At 43.5% G+C, this 21,918-nt stretch overlaps 1 protein-coding gene across 1 annotated transcript in view; it reads right to left on the reverse strand.

Annotated features, from left to right (window-relative positions):
• The window catches only part of LOC144598135 (laminin subunit gamma-1-like), a 66,602-nt gene that overhangs the window by 38,044 nt on the left and 6,640 nt on the right, over nucleotides 1-21,918 (reverse strand). The window contains exons 2-3 of the mRNA XM_078408027.1: nucleotides 4,066-4,254; nucleotides 593-713 (exon numbers count right to left, since the gene is read on the reverse strand). Of these exons, the coding sequence (XP_078264153.1) occupies nucleotides 593-713; nucleotides 4,066-4,254 (310 nt within the window). The remainder of the gene's footprint in view (nucleotides 1-592; nucleotides 714-4,065; nucleotides 4,255-21,918) is intronic.

Raw genomic sequence — 21,918 nt, forward strand, 5'->3', positions numbered from 1 at the left:
ACCGCATGCACTGATTGATGAGATGGCACAAAGTTAAGATCGTCAAAAAATAAAATAAAGGTTTCAATTATTCTTTGCATAAAGAGTTCAGAGTGTGGAATTCTCTGCTGCAGATCTTTGTTTAACCAAAGCCCATAAACTGTTTTAAAAGGTATGATAGTTGCTTGGAAAGGACAAACATCAAAAGGAATGGGAGTGGGGGCGGGTGAATAGGCAGAGTTGGATATTGCAAAATCACTGATATACCCTTGCTGCCCAAGTATTGTGTTTTTAATCAGAATGTTAAAAATGCAATGGATTAAATAATAAGAAAACGTCAAATGTTGCAAATTGTTCCTAAGGCAGAAAACAATACCAATAAGCAGCAGGCATTACTACATCTGAACAGAGGAAATGTTGATTTATATTTCAATTACTGAGCCGATAAAAGATCTGCATCCAAAAAAAATTGTTTGGCTTTTTCCAACACTGACTTTCCATTTGCTTCTGTTTATATTACGCATTAAAAATGCATCTTGTAATATATGCCATCTATTATCATCGTATCTTAAAATTCTCTCTGCCAGACACAAGAAGGTATCAGTTCACCTACTTGCAGCCAGTGCTGGATAATGAGTAAAAACCAGGTTGACACTTGTCACACTTGTCTCCAATTACTCCCTCTGCTTTGCACCGACAACGGCCATGTTCATCACAGCTGCGGGCAGTGGAGCCTGGGAGACACAGAAATACACAAACAAAACCATCTCATTAGTAAGAAATGCATTTCTTGCCAACTTCACTCAGTTGATGCCACATTTACCTCTAATCAAAAGCACTTCCTCTAATCAAAATCACAATTCATTAACAACGATGATCTCTTGGCTGTTTACTTGATACGCTAACATTTCCATGTAACAGGAACATTTGCATTGTGCAACATTTACAGATGGTTCAAAAATGCACTTTCCATAGTTTTGATTCATTTGAGTACCAGCATATGAATGTTACTATGATTTGTTTAGTACACAAATTCAAATCTACTCTAAAGTTTTATTCTATCCCATAGGATGACTTGGGGAAATAATTTTGTACTATTACTAAACCTACTTTGGTCAAATTACCTCAACTTAATGAACGATAAGGAATTTTGCAATTAGCAAATTAGCTATAATTCCACTATGCTATTTTTATCAATTTTTGTGCAATCATTATGGACTATTCTCATTACTAGCTCCTCCAGCATCTTGTTTTTTGCTCAGATACTTGCATCTGCAGCCCCTTGTGTCTCCAATTATTTCTTATTATTTTTGTGCACAGTGGCCTTCGATAATAAGGCATAACACGAGGTCTACCATCCCAGTTCCACCGTTTGCAGCTATAGGGAATATCGCAGGAACAGTGTTGGGTTGTGGCATTTAGTCAGGACTCTGCGAGCCAAGGGTCACACGAGGACCCGGAGAAACACATCAATGCAATGATAATAGCATTTGCTGACCGTTTTGTCAAGTTGTTTTTTCAATTCTCTTTTGACATCATCTCACGTGCAGATTTGACCTAAAATTGTGAGAGTTTGGTTGTTGTGTACTATAGGAAACATACCCTAAACTGAATCTCTAGAGGTAAACCACTGAAGGCAAACATGGCTCATTTCATTTGGTGGTATTGTTGCAGCTACGTGTCAGGCCTTCAAGTGTAGAGAATGAAAAATTATCTGGTATGCGGACGTTCAAATCATAAGGTCATATGTGAAAGGAGTAGAATTAGGCCATTCGGCCCATCAAGTCTACTCTGCCATTCAATCATGGCTAATTTATCTCTCCCTCCTAACCCCATTCTCCCGTCTTCTCCCCATAACCTCTGACACCCGTACTAATCAAGAACCTATCTATCTCTGCCTTAAATATATCCATTGACTTTGCCTCCACACTCTTCTGTGGCAAAGAATTCCACAGATTCACTACCCTCTGACTAAAGAAATTCCTCCTCATCTCCTTCCTTTAACGTTCTTTAATTCTGAGGCTGTGACCTCTCGTCCTAGAATGGAAGTGTCTAATCACCTTTAGTACATTTTGGTTTACTAAATCAAAAAATCTTTGGATTGGGTTGAAATTTTTTTTTTCTTTTCTCCCAATAGAAAATCAAGGTAGCACAGACGACTTCGAATAGCGCAGCTCTTTTTCCATTGGTTTGACTCCAAGATATACAAAAGCAGTTGCAAGGAAGCAGAGAAACAACAGACAAACAGCCAAGGGGCTCCATGAATCTGTTACCATGAATACCGTCCTTTCTGTCCTAGGCCTCCTCCACTGTCAGAGTGAGGTCCAACGCAAATTGGAGGAACAGCACCTCATATTTCGCTTGGGCGGCTTACAACCCAGCAATATGGCTCTTGATTTCTCTAACTTCAAATAACCCTTGCTTTCCCTCTCTCTCCATCCCTCCCCACCCTAGTTCTCCGACTAGTTTCACTGTCCTTCTGATTAATTTTACTGATTGTATACCTCCATGTTGCCTTCCCCTCAGCTCACAATGAACCATTCTATATTTCCTTATTATCGTCTGCTTTGATCTGTTGTTTTCACACCTTACCCTTCCATATCTCTAGACTCCCTCTCCCCGACTCTCAATCTGAAGAGTGGTCTTGACCCGAAAAGTCACCCATTCCTTCTCTCCAAAGATGCTGCCTGTCCCACTGAGTTACTCCAGCATTTTGTGTCTACCACATTCAGCTTGCTAAATGCAAACTGTTGTATTGCTTTTCGGAACATTATATGAGATTGTATTGGCCAATCATCCTTGGAGATTGATGTAAATATTAAAGGAGAAGGGCATATTGTAGAGATCATTCTCCCAAGATTGAAATGATTGGTTAGAGGAAAATAAAAATGTCTAAAGACGTCACCTTGATCTGATTAATATTGATCCTTAATCCAATGTATTGCAAGCAAATTCTTTCATTGTACCATCACCTAGATCAGGGATCTCCAAACTATGGCCCGCGGGCCACATCTGGCTTGCCACAAGATTTTATCCGGGCCTGCAGCAAGCTCTTAGACAGCGGGGACTGGAGGCAGAAGCTGCCGGTAAAGGTTCACCAGAAAGCTGATCGCCACCGACCCAGAGCAAGGACAAGGCGAGAGATCGCAGCACCCCCTCGCAAACAACAAACCCAAGGAAACTTCCCTCCTCGCTGCCGCAAGTGGCGGCGCTCCTTCACCGGACCCTCTGACACCCTCCCCCTCCCCGCGCTCTCGCTCTCACCCGCTGCTCCCTCTACCTCGACTCTCTCCACCCCCCACTCTCTCTCCCCCCACTCTCTCTCCCCCCCACTCTCCCCCCACTCTCTCCCCCCACTCTCGCTCCTCCCCACTCTCTCTCCCCCCCACTCTCCCCCCACTCTCTCCCCCCCACTCTCGCTCCTCCCCACTCTCTCTCCCCCCCACTCTCTCTCCCCCCACTCGCTCCTCCCCACTCTCTCTCCCCCCACTCTCGCTCCTCCCCACTCTCTCTCCCCCCACTCTCTCCCTCCCACTCTCTCTCCCCCCACTCTCTCTCCCCCCCACTCTCTCTCCCCCCACTCTCTCTCCTCCCCACACTCTCCCCCCCCACTCTCTCCTCCCCACTCTCTCCCCCCCCCCCACTCTCTCCTCTCTCCCCCCACTCTCTCCCCCCCACTCTCTCCCCCCCCCCCCCCTCTCTACCCTCTCTCTCCTCTCTCCCCCAGTGGTGGTCACTGTATTTTTTCTGTTTTATAAATAATTGTATACCTACTGTGTATATATATTCCAATATTTTAAGCTCTTTTTAAAAATGGAATATTATTTATTTGTTGCCATATAAACCTGATGTAAACTAACCTAATCTAACCTAACCTAGTTTAACCGTTCCTAATCTAATCTAACGTAACCTAGTCTAAACTTTTTTGAGTTCATTAAATTTATAAAACTCACACTTCTTTATTTTTTCCTACGGCCCACAAAAATGTGCCAAATGTATAATGCGGCCCTCATGCTGAAAAGTTTGGAGGCCCCTGACCTAGATCAAATACCAAAAAGGGCATGAAGATCAACTCTGTGAACTTACCCAATGGATTGCAGTGGCAGGGCTGACAGTGGCCACCTTGGTAGACAGCGTAGTAACTTTCCTTGCATTTCTCACAGTGTGTTCCCTCAGTGTTACCAACACAGTTCAAACAGCGTGTACCACTTCCGGTCTGCTGATACAGTGTAGGATCCCACACACATTGTCTCGCCCTGTGATTGCAGCCACACTCTGTAGAAAGACAATAAACAGCATGAACAAAACCCCTATTTGATTCCGATTCCGATTAGTTCATGTCATATACACCAGGTTGCAATGAAATTCCTTGTCTGCATGAAGCTCATAGAATCAATTTTTATGGTCAATACCAACACCAACACCACTAGTTGAAACCAATTTACTTTTTGCTTATATTTTACGCTGCACTGATTTATCAAATGGCTGCCCATCAATAGTGCTGATAGGTGTAACATTACAGTAGCAATACAGTTTGCATTATTGAATAAAAACATTTGTTCTCCATCTTCGTTGTAGTACCTTTCCATTTAATTGTTTTAATTTCTCGCCAACAATATAACTGCATTATAGTCATATAACTGCACAATGTAGCGATCTGTCAGTCTAGATCTAGACCCTAAACCCCGGCATTGTTGAGAAATGATCTGGGATAAATAATTACATTGTCCGCGTCAACGAGCTTGATGTTTAAGAATGTTAAAATTGTAACAAATTACAAATGAAAAAGATTCGCAAGGGCAAAGGATTTGAAAGGATCACATCAATGGGGAAACACAGCATAACTACAAGAACTCCCAAGGGGTGTCTTGTCATTCGCGGGTCCATGCAGCAGGCAGTTGAGGGTTCTGCCCGAGTCCACTGCCTGCCCCTCTTCCGGGCCGATGTCCGTGCCCACGTGTCGCTGGAGAGGGAGTACGCGGTGTCTGGGGGGACCCTGGAGGCCTTCCGTGAACGCTGGTAGCCGCGGGGAGGTCGAGTGTCTTGTAGATACAGGTGACAATATTTTACTCTGATAACTGTTTGATTGTAAACTGCCAATGGCAGTCTTGATTTTGTTACTATTCGGTACTTGTGTATAATTGGATAAAAGCTGTTTGTTAATTTTTTATAAAAGGGGTGTTTTGTAGGGCCACTGAGAAGTGCCCAACATAGACGGGCGACAAACTCAACCAGACTTTCACCTCTCGTCGTCCGTCAAGTAACTGCACAACTCACTAACAAACTGGGAACTATTTATAATAGATGACTTCTAAATTAAAATAGAAACACTATCCAAGAGGATTTAATTTTAGAAATGACCATCTTTACGCTGCCTCTTGCATTTTCCTTATACGAGACCATTGATCAGACCACATGGACAGAAAGTAAAATAACCCAACATCAATTTTTTATAAACAATATTAATATTCTGGCTACGTAATAAATGCGATTCATGCTGTGGAACATTACAAGGCAGGTGCGATAAGGTGCCATGCAAATGCAAACATGTTGTTCATAACGTTCATAAATTATAGGAGCTGAATTAGGCCATTCGGCCCATCAAGTCAATTCTGCCATTCAATCATGGCTGATCTATCTCTCCCTCCTAATCCCGTTCTCCTGCCTTCTCCCCATAACCCCTGACACCCGTACTAATCAAGAAACTGTCAATCTCCACCTTAAATATATCCACTGACTTGGCCACCACAGCCGTCTGTGGCAATGAATTCCAAAAATTCACCACCAACTGACTAAAGAAATTCGTCCTCATCTCCATTCTAAAGGTGCGTCCTGTTGTCTAACAGAAGCAGATAAATCAGATGAATTAATATTTATGTACCGATCTTCAGTTGACTTTATTTCTGATCGCTTCAGCAGATCTCTTCTGATGGCTTCACAGGCATTTTTGCTGGGTGCCTGTCACAAGCAGACTAGCAGTGCAGCGTCTACAGTGGAGCTTTAGTCTCATCTTGTTCCTGAAATAACTGGCTTCCATTACAAAATGTAATGAGACGAGTCAGCCTGACCTTTCAGGCTAAGGACTGTTTAAAGCAGATTATTAAAAATACAATTTACATCAGCAGCATTCAAAATGCTTTCATTGGCTCTCAAGGCCACAAGATGGCTCTGTTTCTCTTTCAGATTTGAAATAAATACACTCCCCTCCCCTCCCTCCCATCTCACAACGATATGTATTATCTGCACTATCTCTGAATCTGTCCTAACACTGTGAAATCACCAGCGTAGGTTTAAATCGAAGGTAGTCACAAAATGCTGGAGTAACTCAGCGGGTCAGGCAGGAGAGAAGGAATGGGTGACGTTTCGAGGCGAGACCCTTCTCTCCAGAGATGCTGCTTGTCCCGCTGAGTTGCTCCAGCATTTTGTGTCTACTGTGAAATCACCTCTGCCTTCCTATTGTATGTAAACCCATACTGCCAGATACAGTGTCGGAATGTAGATTCGACCATTATAGCAGGGATACAAAATTCCAAACACGCCCAGGTTCTGCACATTCATACATGTTCACATGACCTTGACGTGCTTCATGTTTACTGGAGAGGGTTGTATAGTGATTCTACTCGATCCCATCTTTCCATCCCACGGTTACACCCACCCACACCACCAAGGTCAGAGAGGCATTTTTCCCAGCTGAATGAAATCTTTCATGTCTTTTCAAAGTCATTCAGGAAACACCAGTCATTGCCGTCATGCTCCGTCTTCCATGAGGGCATCTCATTCAATGGATGAAGTAGATTTCACATAAGAGCACCTCGAACAAATCGGCAAGAAAGGGTTGGTAACTTTACTTGTATCAATGCAAGCCACAGATCGGATTTACTCCTAACATCACAGGAGGCCGGTTAGCCCATCCAATCTGTGCTGGCTTAGACCACCCCATTGATCCTATACTCTCACATTGCCATCGACTACCCACATTCACCTGCCACCCACTCATATTGGAGATTATTTACATTAGCCAGTTGAACTACTGGCTAATCTGTAGCAGGGATACAAAATTCCAAACACGCCCAGGTTCTGCACATTCATACATGTTCACATGACCTTAACGTGCTTCATGTTTACTGGAGAGGGTTGTATAGTGATTCTACTCGACCCCATCTTTCCATCCCACGGTTACACCCACCCACACCACCAAGGTCAGAGAGGCATTTTTCCACCCAGTCTGAAGAAGGGTCTCGACCCTAAACGTCACCCATTCCTTCTCTCCCGAGATGCTGCCTGACCTGCTGAGTTACTCCAGCATTTTGTGAATAAAAACCTTCGATTTGTACCAGCATCTGCAGTTATCTTCTTATACTTACTGGCATATTTGTGGGATGTGGCAGGATGGTGGGTGACTTGACTTGAAATTTTGTTGGATAACATTGCTGCGTAAGTTCCTTTGTGCACTGTCAACGGCGACACAATGATGTAGCTATTTCCTCACAGCCCCTGTGGCTGAAGGTCGACCCTGACCTCCAGTGCTATCAGTGCAGAGTTTGCACATTCTCCCTGTGACCAAGTGCTTTTAATTTTTTTCTCATTTCCCCAAAAATGTGTTTGTTCCTAAATTAATTGGCAGCACTCTTGGTGCAGAGTTTGCACATTCTCACTGTGATAAAGTACTCTTATTTCCTCCCATTGCCCAAAGATGTGCTTGTTGCTAAATTAAGTGGTTACTGAAAATCACTAGTATGGCGCAGCGGTGGAGTTGCTGCCTTACAGCGAATGCGGTGCCGGAGACCCGGGTTCAATCCCGACCACGGGTGCTGCCTGTATGGAGTTTGTACGTTCTCCCCGTGACTGCGTGGGTTTTCTCTGAGATCTTCGGTTTCCTTCGGTTTGTAGGTTAATTGGCTTGCGTTTGTATACTTTGCATTATTGTAAATTGTCCGCAGTGTGTGTAGCCTTGTGTTAATGTGCGGGGATCACTGGTTGGTGCAGACTCGGTGGGCCGAAGGGACTGTTTCCGCGCTGTATCTCCAAACTAAACTAAAGTAAAGTAATGTTGGTGGGTGGGAGCAGACTTGGGGTGGAGTCAATGGGTGTTTGAGAGACAGTAGGTACAGGGAAATATCAGGAAGAACAGAAATAATGTGATTAATTTGTCACCTGGCATTGGCTTGACCGGCCAAATGTCTGCTAATGGTGAGATGTTGGTACAGCGCATCCTGCACCCCGTGAAACCTGATGCCTTCCAATTAGATAAATCTTTTGGGAAAGCAATGTGTGCATTTGCAGGATATTGCCAATAGATTGAAGATGCTACTGCAGCGTGTGAAGTCACCTCAAAACTACATGTTGGTTATCAGTTTCAGCTGTTGGTGCTTTGCACAGAAGTGTATATAACAGCAGTTTCATTACTACATATTGCGATTGATCGATCGGTCGATGGGTGTAATTCAGTTTAACATCTTGCTCCTGCGACAACAATTGCAATTAACTATTGTTAATTAAAGAACCCTAAGTAAATTTGTTGTAATGTGGGTTTTTATTTATTGTTCAGATCCTTTAGAGTAAACAGAATAAACCTTACCTCCCATTGAATTGAAATAGGAGAGAAACTGAACAAATGGCGCACCAACCACCCCCCAGACCATAGCCCAAACCACCGCCCCAGACCACCCACCCCAGACCATCCCCCGGTCCGTTGCCCAGACCACCCTCCCCAGACCACCCTCCGCAGACCACCCCCCCAGTCCATCGCCCAGACCACCCTCCCCAGACCACCCTCCCCAGACCACCCTCCCCAGACCACCCCCCCAGCCCATCCCCAGACCACCCCCCCAGTCCATTGCCCAGATCATCCCCCCCAGGCCACCCCCCCTAGACCACCCTCCCCCCAGACCATAGCCCAGACCACCCCCCTAGACCATCCCCCCCAGACCACCCCCCCAGACCAACCCCCCTTACATCCTGAACCACCTGAATCACTTTCACAAACACGGCACAGTGTTATACCTTGAAACAGGTTCTACACTTTCATCAAGAAACGCAGTTACGATTTTTTAACAGTTACATTAACGTGTTCTAGTAGGTTAACTTTTAACCAGCTTTATAACTGTGCAAATGATTTAAAGTGCAGCAGCATGTCACAGCTTGCCCTGCATCATTGTTGAATTGTTACACTCCTAGGTTGGAACGGGGAGGAAACATCCATTAATAACTCCCTTGTCCTTTTCCTGCATAATGACTAAGGACAAAACTGTTTTTCGAGCCACTTTGGCTTATTACTTGCATTACGGTGTTTACAAGTTGGAGATTGCCAGTGATATATTTCCTCAATTTGATTCTGGTAGGTGTTGGCATTGTGGGCAGGGTCAACGTTTAGTTCCACTTGGACTTGCTCTCTGCTGCCATGAACTGCTGTGGTCCTTTTGGTGAGGACACTTGCATTCTTCCAGGTCCGAAAAGAGTGTGATTTGGGAGGTAAATTGCAAGTGGGGGGATTATACCCTTGTCCAAATGTCAATTCTTGACAGATCTATACGCCATCAATAATTAAGTCTATAAAGCTAGCCATGGTGCAGCTTTGCACTTTGCAAGATACCCATAGTTTTGCTTTGAGTCTTCAAGTTGTACTGAAAAAAACAGAATATAAGTATCTTTTTTTTGGAATATCCACATATTCATCACTATTATTTCATCAAAACTCCGTGAATGAACATCATCATGTCTCAACTGACATGAACATAATCTGTTTTGCAGTCTGCGATCCAGCATTTTATTGAAGTTCAACCATGCAGAGTTTATTGATTACTTCAGTGAGGCATAAGACAAGGACGTCATATCACAAGGTACAAATTCATGGTTAGGTAAATCAATCCATCAAGTGCACACACGATCTGACACAAAAGATGCCCATTCTAAATAATGATTTTAATTCTTCACCTACATAGATTATCACTTCCTCCACTCAATGTAAGTTGCCTAATTTGGAATTCATGATCTATCTGCAGGTAAACATTTTAACAGAACAGGATAAAAACTCGTGGTATATACAGTCTGAGTCTAGCTTTCAGAAACCAATATCATAAATCTTCTCCTCGCTGTGTTTATTCATTCTGTACTTGATCCAATAGTAAAATGCATTACGTGCAAATATCTTGGCTTTCGGACACTAACGCTCAAAAAAATTGGAATAAATAAACGCTGTCTTGGAAATGAAACTGCTTTAGTTGTGAGTCACTGCTGACACAATAACCTGACATTTCACTTTTGACATGGGTCCCCTGTGGCTCAGTTGGCATCTGACTGAGAAGGTTGAGAATTGGGACTCTATTCCTTGGAGCGCAGGAGGATGAGGGGGTGATCTTGTAGAGGTGTATAAAATCATGAGAGGAATAGATCAGGTAGATGCACAGTCTCTAGGTGAATCGAGGACCAGAAGACATAGGTTTAAAGTGAAGGGGATAAGATTTAATAGGAAACTCAGAGGTAACCTTTTCACACAAAGGGTGGTGGGTGTATGAAACAAGCTGCCAGTTGAGGCAGGGACTATCCCAACATTTAAGAAACAGTTAGACAAGTACATGGATAGGACAGGTTTGGAGGAATATGGGCCAAACGCAGGCAGGTGGGACTAGTGTAGCTGGGACATGTTGGCAGGTGTGGGCAAGTTGGGCCGAAGGGCCTGTTTCCACACTGCATCACTCTATGACTCTATGACTCTATAAAGCCCTTCCTGGTCACCTGAGTATAAAATGTAGCCTGACATTCTTGTGTAACTCCAATGTAATTCACTGTCAGAGATGCAGCCTTGAGAGTGAGATGTTAAATCAGGGGTCTATTTGCTCTGAAAGTGTAAAATTATACGAACACATTTGAAGAAAGTGGGAGAGCTCTCCTGGTTGACTGAAGATAGACGCAACTTTCTGAAGTAACTCAGCGGGTCAGACAGCGTCTCTGGAGAAAAGGAATAGGTGACGTTTCGGGTCGAGACCCTTCTTCATACTGAGAGTCAGGGGGGGAGGGAGACCAGAGGTAGGAAAAGGTATGGAATAGATCAGAGCCAGCACCAGGTTTCCACTTCTAACTAGGTAAATAAACAATGTTGCTCATTTAGTACAGAAATGTTTGCTCATTTGCGAAGCCAATTTTGGCTGCAGCATACATTGCAGTAGAACCATGATGACAAAATGCTTAATTTTAAAGCACTACTAGACCAAGTGGACCGTTGGGCCCATTCCTCATAGAGGGGGGGGGGGGTTGGGGGGGGTGAGACCTGAGTGTCAAAGGTGCAAGGTAACTGCAAGTTCTTCCTGTATTTTTTGAAGTTGTTTGTTTCCTGTGTTTAATTGACAACCTGCTTGCACCACACGTTCAGTGTTGAATCCCAAGAAATCTACATCTTTTTACTCTGCCTGAAATCATCATCAAATTACCATTATATTACTGCTTCAGGCATGTTCACTTCTGTTATTGATACTTGTTTTTCTGCAATAACTTGCCAGAATGTAAAGTGAAGTATGCTGCATTCCAATGTTGATTAACAGCCACCAACATAATAGATGCTGATTATTGTAGAACTATGATTTTCCAACTGGCACATGTTTATGGACTGGACATGTTTATGTATCAGGTGTTAAGATGATATCCTGAGCAAATTAGCTTTGACGTGAAATTCTCAATGTTAGTATATTTGTCTTTTGTAAAAAAAAAGTGTTTTTGCCTTGATGAGACCTATTCACCTCTGCATTTCTACAAATAATAGTGTCCAGATTTTTCTGGAGGGGTGATTAGTAGAATCTGGGGGTGATTGATGGAAATGCGGACAGAATACAAAATTCAGGGTAGGATTAGTGTAAAAATGGGTGCTGGATGATCAGGCTCAATCAAGATTGCTTGATGATCAAGCATCCATGTATACAATAATACCACTAATAGTGTGGTGTTAGTTACCACTAATACCACTCTGGCCCTCGACTAAATCAGCCAAGGTTCTGTGCTGTATCTCTCTATGACTGAAAGCTTGCATCAATGTTATCACCTATCTATCAATGAGCAGCATATAAAAAAAGAAATTATGGAGTTGGTGGCACACGCCATTAATTATGTCTCCCCCTATTTTCTGAGGAATTTTAAAACAATAAACAAGGTCCATAAACCTTGTTGAAAATAAATAGAAATATAAATGTCGTAGCCTGTTTGGCAAACATTTAGGCATTGCATTTGGGTAAGTTAAATCTGGGTAGGACACATACAGTAACTGGTAGGGCATTAAGGGTGTTGGTGAAGAGAGAGGGGTTCGGATCCACCATAGGATGGTGAAGATGAAGCTGGTCAATGGGATGGTGATGATGACACTTGCCCTCATAGATGGGGGGGCATAGAATATATGGGCTGGAACATTATGTTTCAACTGGTTAGTCTACACTTGGAGTATTGTGTACAGTTCTGGTCACCACACTATAGGAAGGATATGATTGATCTGGAAAGACAGCGGAGGAGATTGACAAGGATATTGTGGACACAAAGAACTGCAGATCCCAGTTTACAAAAACAAGACACAAAGTAGTGGAGTAACTCAACAGGTTTGGCAGCATCTCTGGACAATATGGATTGTAGACATTTCGGGTCCCGTTTCAGGTCTGAAGAAGGGTTCCTACTCAAAACGTCACCTATCCATGTTCACCAGAGGCGCTGCCTAACACGCTGAGTTACTCCTGCACTTTGTGTCTTGTTTTATAACCAGGATATTGCCTAGAATGGAGGACTTTAGGTGAGGGGACAGATTGGACAGACTGGGCTATTTTCCTTGGAGTTCAGGAGGCTGAGGTTGATCTAAGAGGAGTATATAAGATAATAAGAGGAATAGATAGGGTAGATAGTCACAATCCTTCTCCCATTTTGGGTTATCAAAAATAAGAGGGCATAGATTTAATGTAAGATGATTTTTAAAGGGATTTAAGGCGTACGTTTTATTGACACAGCGGTCAATATTTGGAACAACTGCCAGAGGAGATGGTGGTATCAGATGCAATTACTACATTTACATTCAAGTTGGACAGGTGGTTTAATGGGAAAGACATAGAAGGATACGGTCTTAATGTGGGTTAAAGGGATCAATGTAGATGCACAGAAATGTCAGAATGAGCGTCTTTCTGTAATGTATGATGATATGACTCTATGACGATACATTTCCTGCATTTAAATCGATTTTCACACTGCAACCAGTTAAACTGGGAACAAAGCAGCAGCCCCAGTGGCTTATCAGTTACCAGACCTATTGATTTGAGATTCTGAGTGGATGTATTTTACGATCACAGATTAATCTGTGCTTGTTGAAGGAAAATGGCTTAAGTCAATGTCGTGTTAATAAGAATTTGTTATTATTGATTCTGTTCATTTAAGTGTTTTTTTTATTAAACTGCATGTTTTAAGCACTGACAAATGCCATATTTGACAGTGTTCTTCCACCGGCCTACTCTTCCATATTGCTGGGTGGCACCATATCCATATGGTTCCATTGTTAGCTTGTCCAGTGTACCAAAGACTCGCCTGAAATGGTTTCATAGAATCGTAGAAAATGTACAACACTAAAAGAGGCCATTCTGCCCACCATGGCTGTGCCAGTCGCTAAAGAGTTTAACAGATTAACTCACTTTCCAGCAGCAATTTGTGGCCCAGCAGTCCACACCTCTTCAGATATCCACCCTTTATTTTTTTGTGATGAGGGTTTCTGCCTCTACCACTCATTCAGTCAGTGTATTCCAAATCCCCATCACCTTTCTAATGCTGCCACCAATCACTTTAACTTTTCTGCCCCCTGAAACTTAAGCCCTTTGCAAAGGGAAATATGTCCTTCCTATTTGCACTCTATAGGGTTATCATAACATTATGTACCTCAATTAAATCTCCCCTTAATCTATTCTGTTCCTAAATAAATACCGTAGCTTATTCAATCTTTCCTCAGCTGGAATTTCAAAGTCCTGGCAAAATCTTTGTAAATCTCCCCTCCAGTCTCAAAAGTATAATAATTAGCATCTTGTGACTTGAATTCTTCTCTGTACTCAACCTGTGGCCTATTTAATGCGGTGTGCAGTTCAAACAAAGCCATTCTGTTCTTATATTTTATGTTCTGGCTAATAAAGGATTGCATTCCTTATTCCTTTTTAACTGCCTTGTTGACATGTCTTGCCATCTTTAGTGATCTGTGAACATGCAGGTCCTTTTGTTCCTCCACATCACTTAATATCCAAGATAGACACAAAATGCCGGAGTAACTCAGCGGCACAGGCAGCATCTCTGGAGAGAAGGAATGGATGATGTTACGGGTTGAGACCATTCTTCAAACTGAAAGCAGTCTCGACCCTTCACCCATTCCTTCTTTCTTGAGATGTTGCCTGTCCCGCTGAGTTACTCCAGCATTTTGTGTCTATCCTGATGCAAACCAGCGTCTGCAGTTCCTTCATTTACGTAATATCCTGATGTGTATTGTACATTCCCAGCTCCGGGATTCCCACCCAAAACCATTCTCCTTCACCCTTTCCCACCCAAAACCATTCTTCAAACTGAAAGTACTCGCCGACAAAGGGCAACATGAAGGGAGGTGAACAAAACTTGGCTCATAGAGGTGATTTCTAACGATAACTTGAAAGACTGGAGCGACTAGGCTTGTAGACACTGGAATTTAGAAGGATGAGAGGGGATCTTATCGAAACGTATAAGATTATTAAGGGTTTGGACACGTTAAAGGCAGGAAACATGTTCCCAATGTTGGGGGAGTCCAGAACCAGTGGCCACAGTTTAAGAATAAGGGGTAGGCCATTTAGAACGGAGATGAGGAAAAACTTTTTCAGTCAGAGAGTTGTGAATCTATGGAATTCTCTGCCTCAGAAGGCAGTGGAGGCCAATTCTCTGAATACATTCAAGAGAGAGCTAGATAGAGCTCTTAAGGATAGCGGAGTCAGGGGGTATGGGGAGAAGGCAGGAACGGGGCACTGATTGAGAATGATCAGCCATGATCACATTGAATGGTGGTGCTGGCTCGAGGGGCCGAATGGCCTCCTCCTGCACCTATTGTCTATCGAAGAAAAGGAAGATACACAGGAGGAGTTTTGAAAGAGATTCTAAACTTGGTAGTTGAGCAGCAAAAGAGAAGGGAGGAGTGGCAATGGAACAGCATTTCAATAAAATGATACTATGTACTTCACCACATTACTGTGCAAGCAGTAAAGGTGAACATTTCTAATGGTTATGTTATGTAATTATACCTTGGAACTGGTTTGAATCTAGAGACTGTTTAAATCAAACCCACATTAAAATTATTAGGTCGACTGGATATATTTCTGTGGAGTCAGGAATAAACAGGCTTCATTTTGTGGGTGTGCACGTCTGCAAATCTCCCATCCAACAATGTCTACCATTGTCTCATTAGTAGGATGCTAAATATTGCAGTCAGAGGCAAGCACTTGGCTTGAAGAGTTCCTGCACATTTATTCATTAGCTGAGAAGGTTCACCACAGCAGGCATTTAAAATGTCTTTGGAAAGCAGCATTTCAAAACGGCACTTCAACATTTTGGAAACTAAGTCACTGACGGTGACGTCACGGTGGCGTAGCGGTAGAGTTGGTCAGCACGGACTTGGTGGGTCAAAGGGTCTGTTTCCGCGCCGTGTTTCTCTGAAGTCCAAAGTAAAGTCTAAAGTACTTCTACTACTGGGTACTGATTGTGGATGATCAGCCATGAAAACATTGAATGGCGGTGCTGGATCGAAGGGCCGAATGGCCTACTCCTGCACCTATTGTCTATTGTCTACTAGTTGTTGCACTGAAACACTCCTATATACATTTTGCAAAAATTGAACAAGCCAGGAGTTACCAGCTGGTGCACATCTCAGGATGGGATCAAATCATTGAGTCTCTGTCCCAACCCTCTCAATCACCTCAACAAGAAATACTGTTTTTATAAGGACGAGCTCAATGTTGTTAAGAGGAGCAGCAATACATGTTGTGGACAGGACTGGTATAGATTAAAAAAGATGATCACAATACAAAATGAAACCTTAGTAACATATTACACATATTATACGCCTTAACTGCGGGAGATTGAATAGAAAAGGAAATCTGGTGAAAGAGTAGGGAAATTAACAACAAATTTATTGTATTTAGCAACCTTGAATGTAATGGGGATGGAAGATTAAACGAAAGAGATTGCAGGAGAAATCTTTTCCAAAGGGGGTTGTGCAGCAGGGGAATGCAATGTCAAATATAATGCCATCCTTTCTTTGTCCCGCCCCCTCCCCCGACATCAGTCTGAAGAAGGGTCCCGACCTGAAACGTCACCATTGCTTCTCTCCTGAGATGCTGCCTGACCCGCTGAGTTACTTTTTGAGATACTTTGAAATATTCAAGATTCCGTTAAAAGATTGGAAAAAGGAAATGGAATCAGTGTAGGAATATGGGATGAAAACTGCACTTCAAATTCCAGGGCATTGAGCATTACTCCAAAAAAACTCACAAGGATGGCACAAAGGGAAGGAACCTTCCACAAACATGGATTGATGGCATTGTGCCCAAGTTTGCAGATGATATGAAGAGAGGTGGAGGGACAGGTAGTGGTAGAGTTGCCAACCCATCCCTTATTAGCCTGGCCATCCCGTAAATTGGTTTGTCCTGTACTGGACCGCCCTTATCCCGTATTAGGCCTGGGGGGGGGGGGCGCTATAGGCCCGGACGCTGTGGCCCCGACACTGTAGGCCCCGACATTGTAGGTCCCGACAGTTTAGGTCTGGCCACTCTAGGTTTCCAACATTTTAGCTCTGGACAGTCTAGGTCCAGAGGCCGGGGCGCCGCCTAATGGAGGTTGCCTAGCAACCCGCCTCCCGGTCCGGGCGGCCGCCATTGGTGGAGTGGGAGCACGTGGCTGCTGGCTTGGTGAGGTCACGTGGGGCGCAGGGCGGTGACGTCACCTTGTCCCGAATTTGGGAGTGAGATATTTGGCACCCCTAGGTAGTGGTGAGGAAGCAGGGAGGCTGCAGAAAGGCTTGGACTGGTTGGGAGAATGGACAAGGAAGTGGCAGATGGAATACAGCGTAGCAAAGCGCACTGTCATGCACTTTGGTAGAAGGAATAAAGGCGTAGGCTACTTTCTATCTGAGGGGAGGATTCAAAAATCAGAGGTGCAAGGATTCCCATAAGTTTAATTTACAGGTTGAGCTGGTAGGAAGGGAAGCAAATGCAATGTTAGCGTTCATTTCGAGAGGACTAGAATATAAAAGCTAGGCTTTATAAGATGCAGGCCACATTTGGAATATTGAGAGCAGTTTTGGATCCCGTATCTGAAGAAGAATGTGCTGGTGATGGAGAGGGTCCTGAGGAGCTTTACCATAACGATCCTGCCGATGACTGGGTTAATATAGGTTCTGGGCCTTTACTCACTGGAGTTTAGAACAATGAGGGGGGATCTCATTGAAACATACTGAATAATGAAAGATAGAGTGGATGTGGAGAGGATGTTCACAGTAGTGGGAGAGTCTAGGACCAGTTGGCACAGCCTCAGAATAAAAAGATGTTCCTTTAGAATGGAGATGAGGAGGAATTTCTTTAGCCAGAGGTGGTGAATCTGTGGAATCCGTTGCCACAGATGGCGGTGGAGGCTGTCATTGGATATTTTAAAAGCGGAGATTGATAGGATTAGTAAGGGGGGGTGGTCAAAGGTTACTGCGAGAAGACAGGAGAATGGGGTTGAGAGGGAAATCAGTCATCATCAATGGCCCGAATGACCTAATTCCCCTCCTGTCTTATGATCTTATGATCAAGAAATTTCTCTTCAACTCCTTCCTAAAAGAACGTCCTTTAATTCTGAGGCTATGACCTCTAGTCCTAGATTCTCCCACTAGTGGGAGACATCTTCTCCACATCGATTCTTTCCAAGCCCTTCACTATTCTGTACCTTTCGATGAGGTCCCCCCTCATTCTTCTAAACTCCAGCGAGTACAGGCTTTGCTGGGACTTTTCATCACAACTGTAGTGCTCAGGGGAGTGAGATCCCTGGCCATTACTGGAGTCGCTGGCTCATTCTAGGGCTGGGATAGAGGCGATAAATTACGTCAACAAGAAATAAGACGGCAACATTTACGGCAAATTATTAAATGTATGTAGAGAGTGGCCCCAGTTTTATTTGAATATCTTGCAAATGTTTCAATTTCCTCTCAGGTGAATGATATGGCAACCATGGTGACATTTTTCATCTCTGTCCTTTTTTCGGAATGAGGGGCAAGGCATTCACTCTCCACTCAATCTTCCTCTCCACTCCCAAACGAAGGACAGAGAAACATCACCAAGAGTAACTTCAACTTTCAATCGTCGACTTGATTAATACAGGTGTCAGGGGTTATGGGGAGAAGGCAGGAGAATGGGGTTCGGAGGCAGAGATAGATCAGCCTTGATTGAATGGCGGAGTAGACTCGATGGGCCGAATGGCCTAATTGTGCTCCTATTACTTATGACCTTATGACCTTAATAGTACCAATCCTCTCTGCAAATACAACAATTTCAATAAAGTTAGGGGTGCAAGAGACTGCAGATGCTGGAATATTGTGTGAAAAACAAACTGCTGAATGAACACAAATGAGTCAGGTGGCGTCAGTGAAGGGAAATGGACAGGACATTTCAGGTCAGGCCCTTCTTCAGATGCTCCCTGCCCACTAAGTTCTTCCAGCAATTTGTTTCTTGCACAATTTAAACAAATATAGTCACCAGTACATCAGTAATAGTTGTCAATAACTATACCCCTTTCCCTGTTCCATTGTGTATAGTTGCAAACAACGTACTGCAAGGCAAAGTGTTGGAAGGAACTACAGATGCTGCAGTCTGAAGAAGGGTCTCGACCCAAAACATTACCCATTCCTTCTATCCAGAGATGCTGCCTGTCCCGCTGAGTTACTCCAGCATTTTGTGTCTATCTTATTGCACAGGAAAGGTTGTTTAAAGTCCTGGCAGCTGTTTTCTTCAGGAGCTAATGAATAGCTGGACAGAGAATCAGCCCTCAGTCTTTAGGAAGGCAAGTTAGAGCTAGGCCTGATTGCTTCACACAAGCACTCTTTTTGTCTTTACCCAGGAGTTCCCCAGGCTTGTTCAGGCATGCAACCCTGTTTCTGCCGTGACTGTTGGATAATGGCCCTGCCCTGCTTCAAATGATTACACAGGAACACAAAACAACAGCCCAGCCATCATAGTTACAGCCAATTAACTGTCCATCATAGACATTTTACCTGCAAACCACAGAAAGACTGTGTGTCTAACTATGTTTGACCAAGTGTGCTGATAAACCGGAGATAATGGGCAGCAAAAGGGGAAAATATAGGGTACAATATTTTATTTTTGCTATGATGCTCCTTGCTGTATTAAAGGGACAACATAGAATCATAAATTTGAGTATAAAAATGACCTTTCATTTGATCCATGCTGATCTTTTTGCGTATTTACATCTTTAGAGTCTATTTTGCTTATTTACAGTTCTTTACCTACAAAAACTCCATATCCTTCAGTACATTTCCTATTGAACTGCTTGTCTCAATGTCTTTGAAGCATAAATTATATCTGATTATATCACCTCCTCCAGCAGCCAGTTCTAGATATCAGTCATTCTCTATGTATGGAAAAAAAACTTTGCCCTTGACTTCCCGATAAAACTCCTTCCTCTCACTTTAAACCTAGTCCCTCTTTTTTTTGATACCTCAACCACTGGAAAAAGATTCTGCCAATCGACCCTATCTCTGTCTCTTATAATTTTTGATTTTTTTTAGAGATACAGCGCGGAAACAGGCCCTTCGGCCCACCGAGTCCGCGACGCCCAGCGATCCCCGCACATTAACACTATCCTACACACACTAGGGACAATATATTTTTTTACATTTTACCCAGTCAATTAACCTACATACCTGTACGTCTTTGGAGTGTGGGAGGAAACCGAAGATCTCGGAGAAAACCCACGCAGGTCACGGGGAGAACGTACAAACTCCGTACAGACGGCGCCCGTAGTCAGGATCGAACCTGAGTCTCAGGCGCTGCATTCTCTGTAAGGCAGCAACTCTACCGCTGCGCCACCGTGTCGGTAGAAGTAATTATTTATTTCTATCCAATCCAGGTGAATCTCCTCTTTGAAGGGGGGTCTCGACCCAAAACGTCACCTATTCATTTTCTCCAGAGACGCTACCTGACCCGTTGAGTTACTCCAGCTTTTTGTGCATTCAGCATCAGTCTGAAGAAGGGTCTCAACCCGAAACGTCACCCATTCCTTCTCTCCTGAGATGCTGCCTGACCCACTGAGTTACTCCAGCATTTTGTGATACCTTCGATTTGTACCAGCATCTGCAGTTATTTTCCTACACAACAGCACATTCACATTGTTCTTATAATGTGGCAACCATAACTGCACACAATACTTATTATGTGGCCTAACCTGTATTTTGCAAAGTTCCCACATAACATCCTATTTTTTATATTCTGTGTCCTTACCTATGATGGCAAATATGCCATATGCCTTTAACACCACCCCATGTGTGAAAACGCACACCTCCAAATTCAGGGATTGTTTCCTCCCAGCTGTTATCAGGCAACTGAATCATCCCACCACAACCAGAGAGCAGTGCTGAACTACGACCTACCTCTTTGGTGACTCTCAGACTATCCTTGATCAGACTTTGCTGGCTTCATCTTGCACTATAACACAATTATTCCCTTATTGTGTATCTATACAATGTAAATGGTTCGATTGTAATCATGCGTTGTCTTTCTACTGACTAGATAGCACGCAATAAAAGCTTTTCACTGTACCTCGGTACATGTGACAATGAATTACACAAACTAACTAACGTCTGGGAACTATGGAGTTGAACCCCAAGGTCCCTCTGTTCATCAACATTCATGAGTCCCCAACCATTTACTGTATTTGTCCGAAACATGGAAACTGCATCGATCCCTCGTCATGAATAAGTAATAAGGGAAGTGAATTGTTGCCTTCATCTATCACCAGTATTTCAGCATGGGATTTCATGTGTAAAAGATTTCCAAATGTTTGTCTTAAGTTCTGTGCCCCTATAAAAACTACTTGGTTTAAAATGGGAAAAAAAAACATAGTCGCTGATGGGACCAGGCTTTAAATTATTTAACAAATGTACAGCAAAACCAGAAACACTGAGACCTAACACCTATAATGATGCGCAGCTGGGTTGATTTACATTGGCTGTGATTGTACCCACCCCATCAATTCTCCTACCCCCCCTCCCCCACCACCCTGAATCATTACAGTCAAACAAATTCATTTAAAGAATAGCTTTCCCTTTTCCAATCTCCAATTATCCCTATTAAAATTAAGTAGTTGCCCACTTCTGCACCAGGTCAATAAAAGTGATGTCCAAGGCAAAGGACCATTTTCAAGTGATCGGGTCATATAGTCCGCCTCAACCAACCTGATCTCCCGGTGGCTGAGCACTTTAACACCCCCTCCCACTCCCAATCTGACCTTTCTGTCCTGGGCCTCCACCATTGTCAGAGTGAGTCCCAGCGCAAATTGGAGGAACAGCACCACATATTTCACTTGGGTAGCTTACACCCCAGCGGTATGAACATTGACTTCTCTAACTTCAAATAGCGCTTGCTTTCCCTCTCTCTCCATCCCCTCCCCTTCCCGATTCTCCCACCAGTCTTACTGTCTCTGACTACATTCTATCTTTGTCCCGCCCACTCCCCTGACGTCAGTCTGAAGAAGGGTCTCGACCCGAAATGTCACCCATTCCTTCTCTCCAGAGATGCTGCCTGTCCTGCTGAGTTTCTCCAGCTTTTTGTGTCTACCTAGCATATAGATTATGCTCTGTTGCAGTTGTAACAACACTTCAGAATTTTTCATCAGCTATATTATGCTTTGAGACAATATGATAGGTGCTAATCTTGC

The sequence above is a fragment of the Rhinoraja longicauda genome, chromosome 11 (assembly GCF_053455715.1).
Source record: "Rhinoraja longicauda isolate Sanriku21f chromosome 11, sRhiLon1.1, whole genome shotgun sequence".
Lineage (NCBI taxonomy): Eukaryota > Metazoa > Chordata > Chondrichthyes > Rajiformes > Arhynchobatidae > Rhinoraja > Rhinoraja longicauda.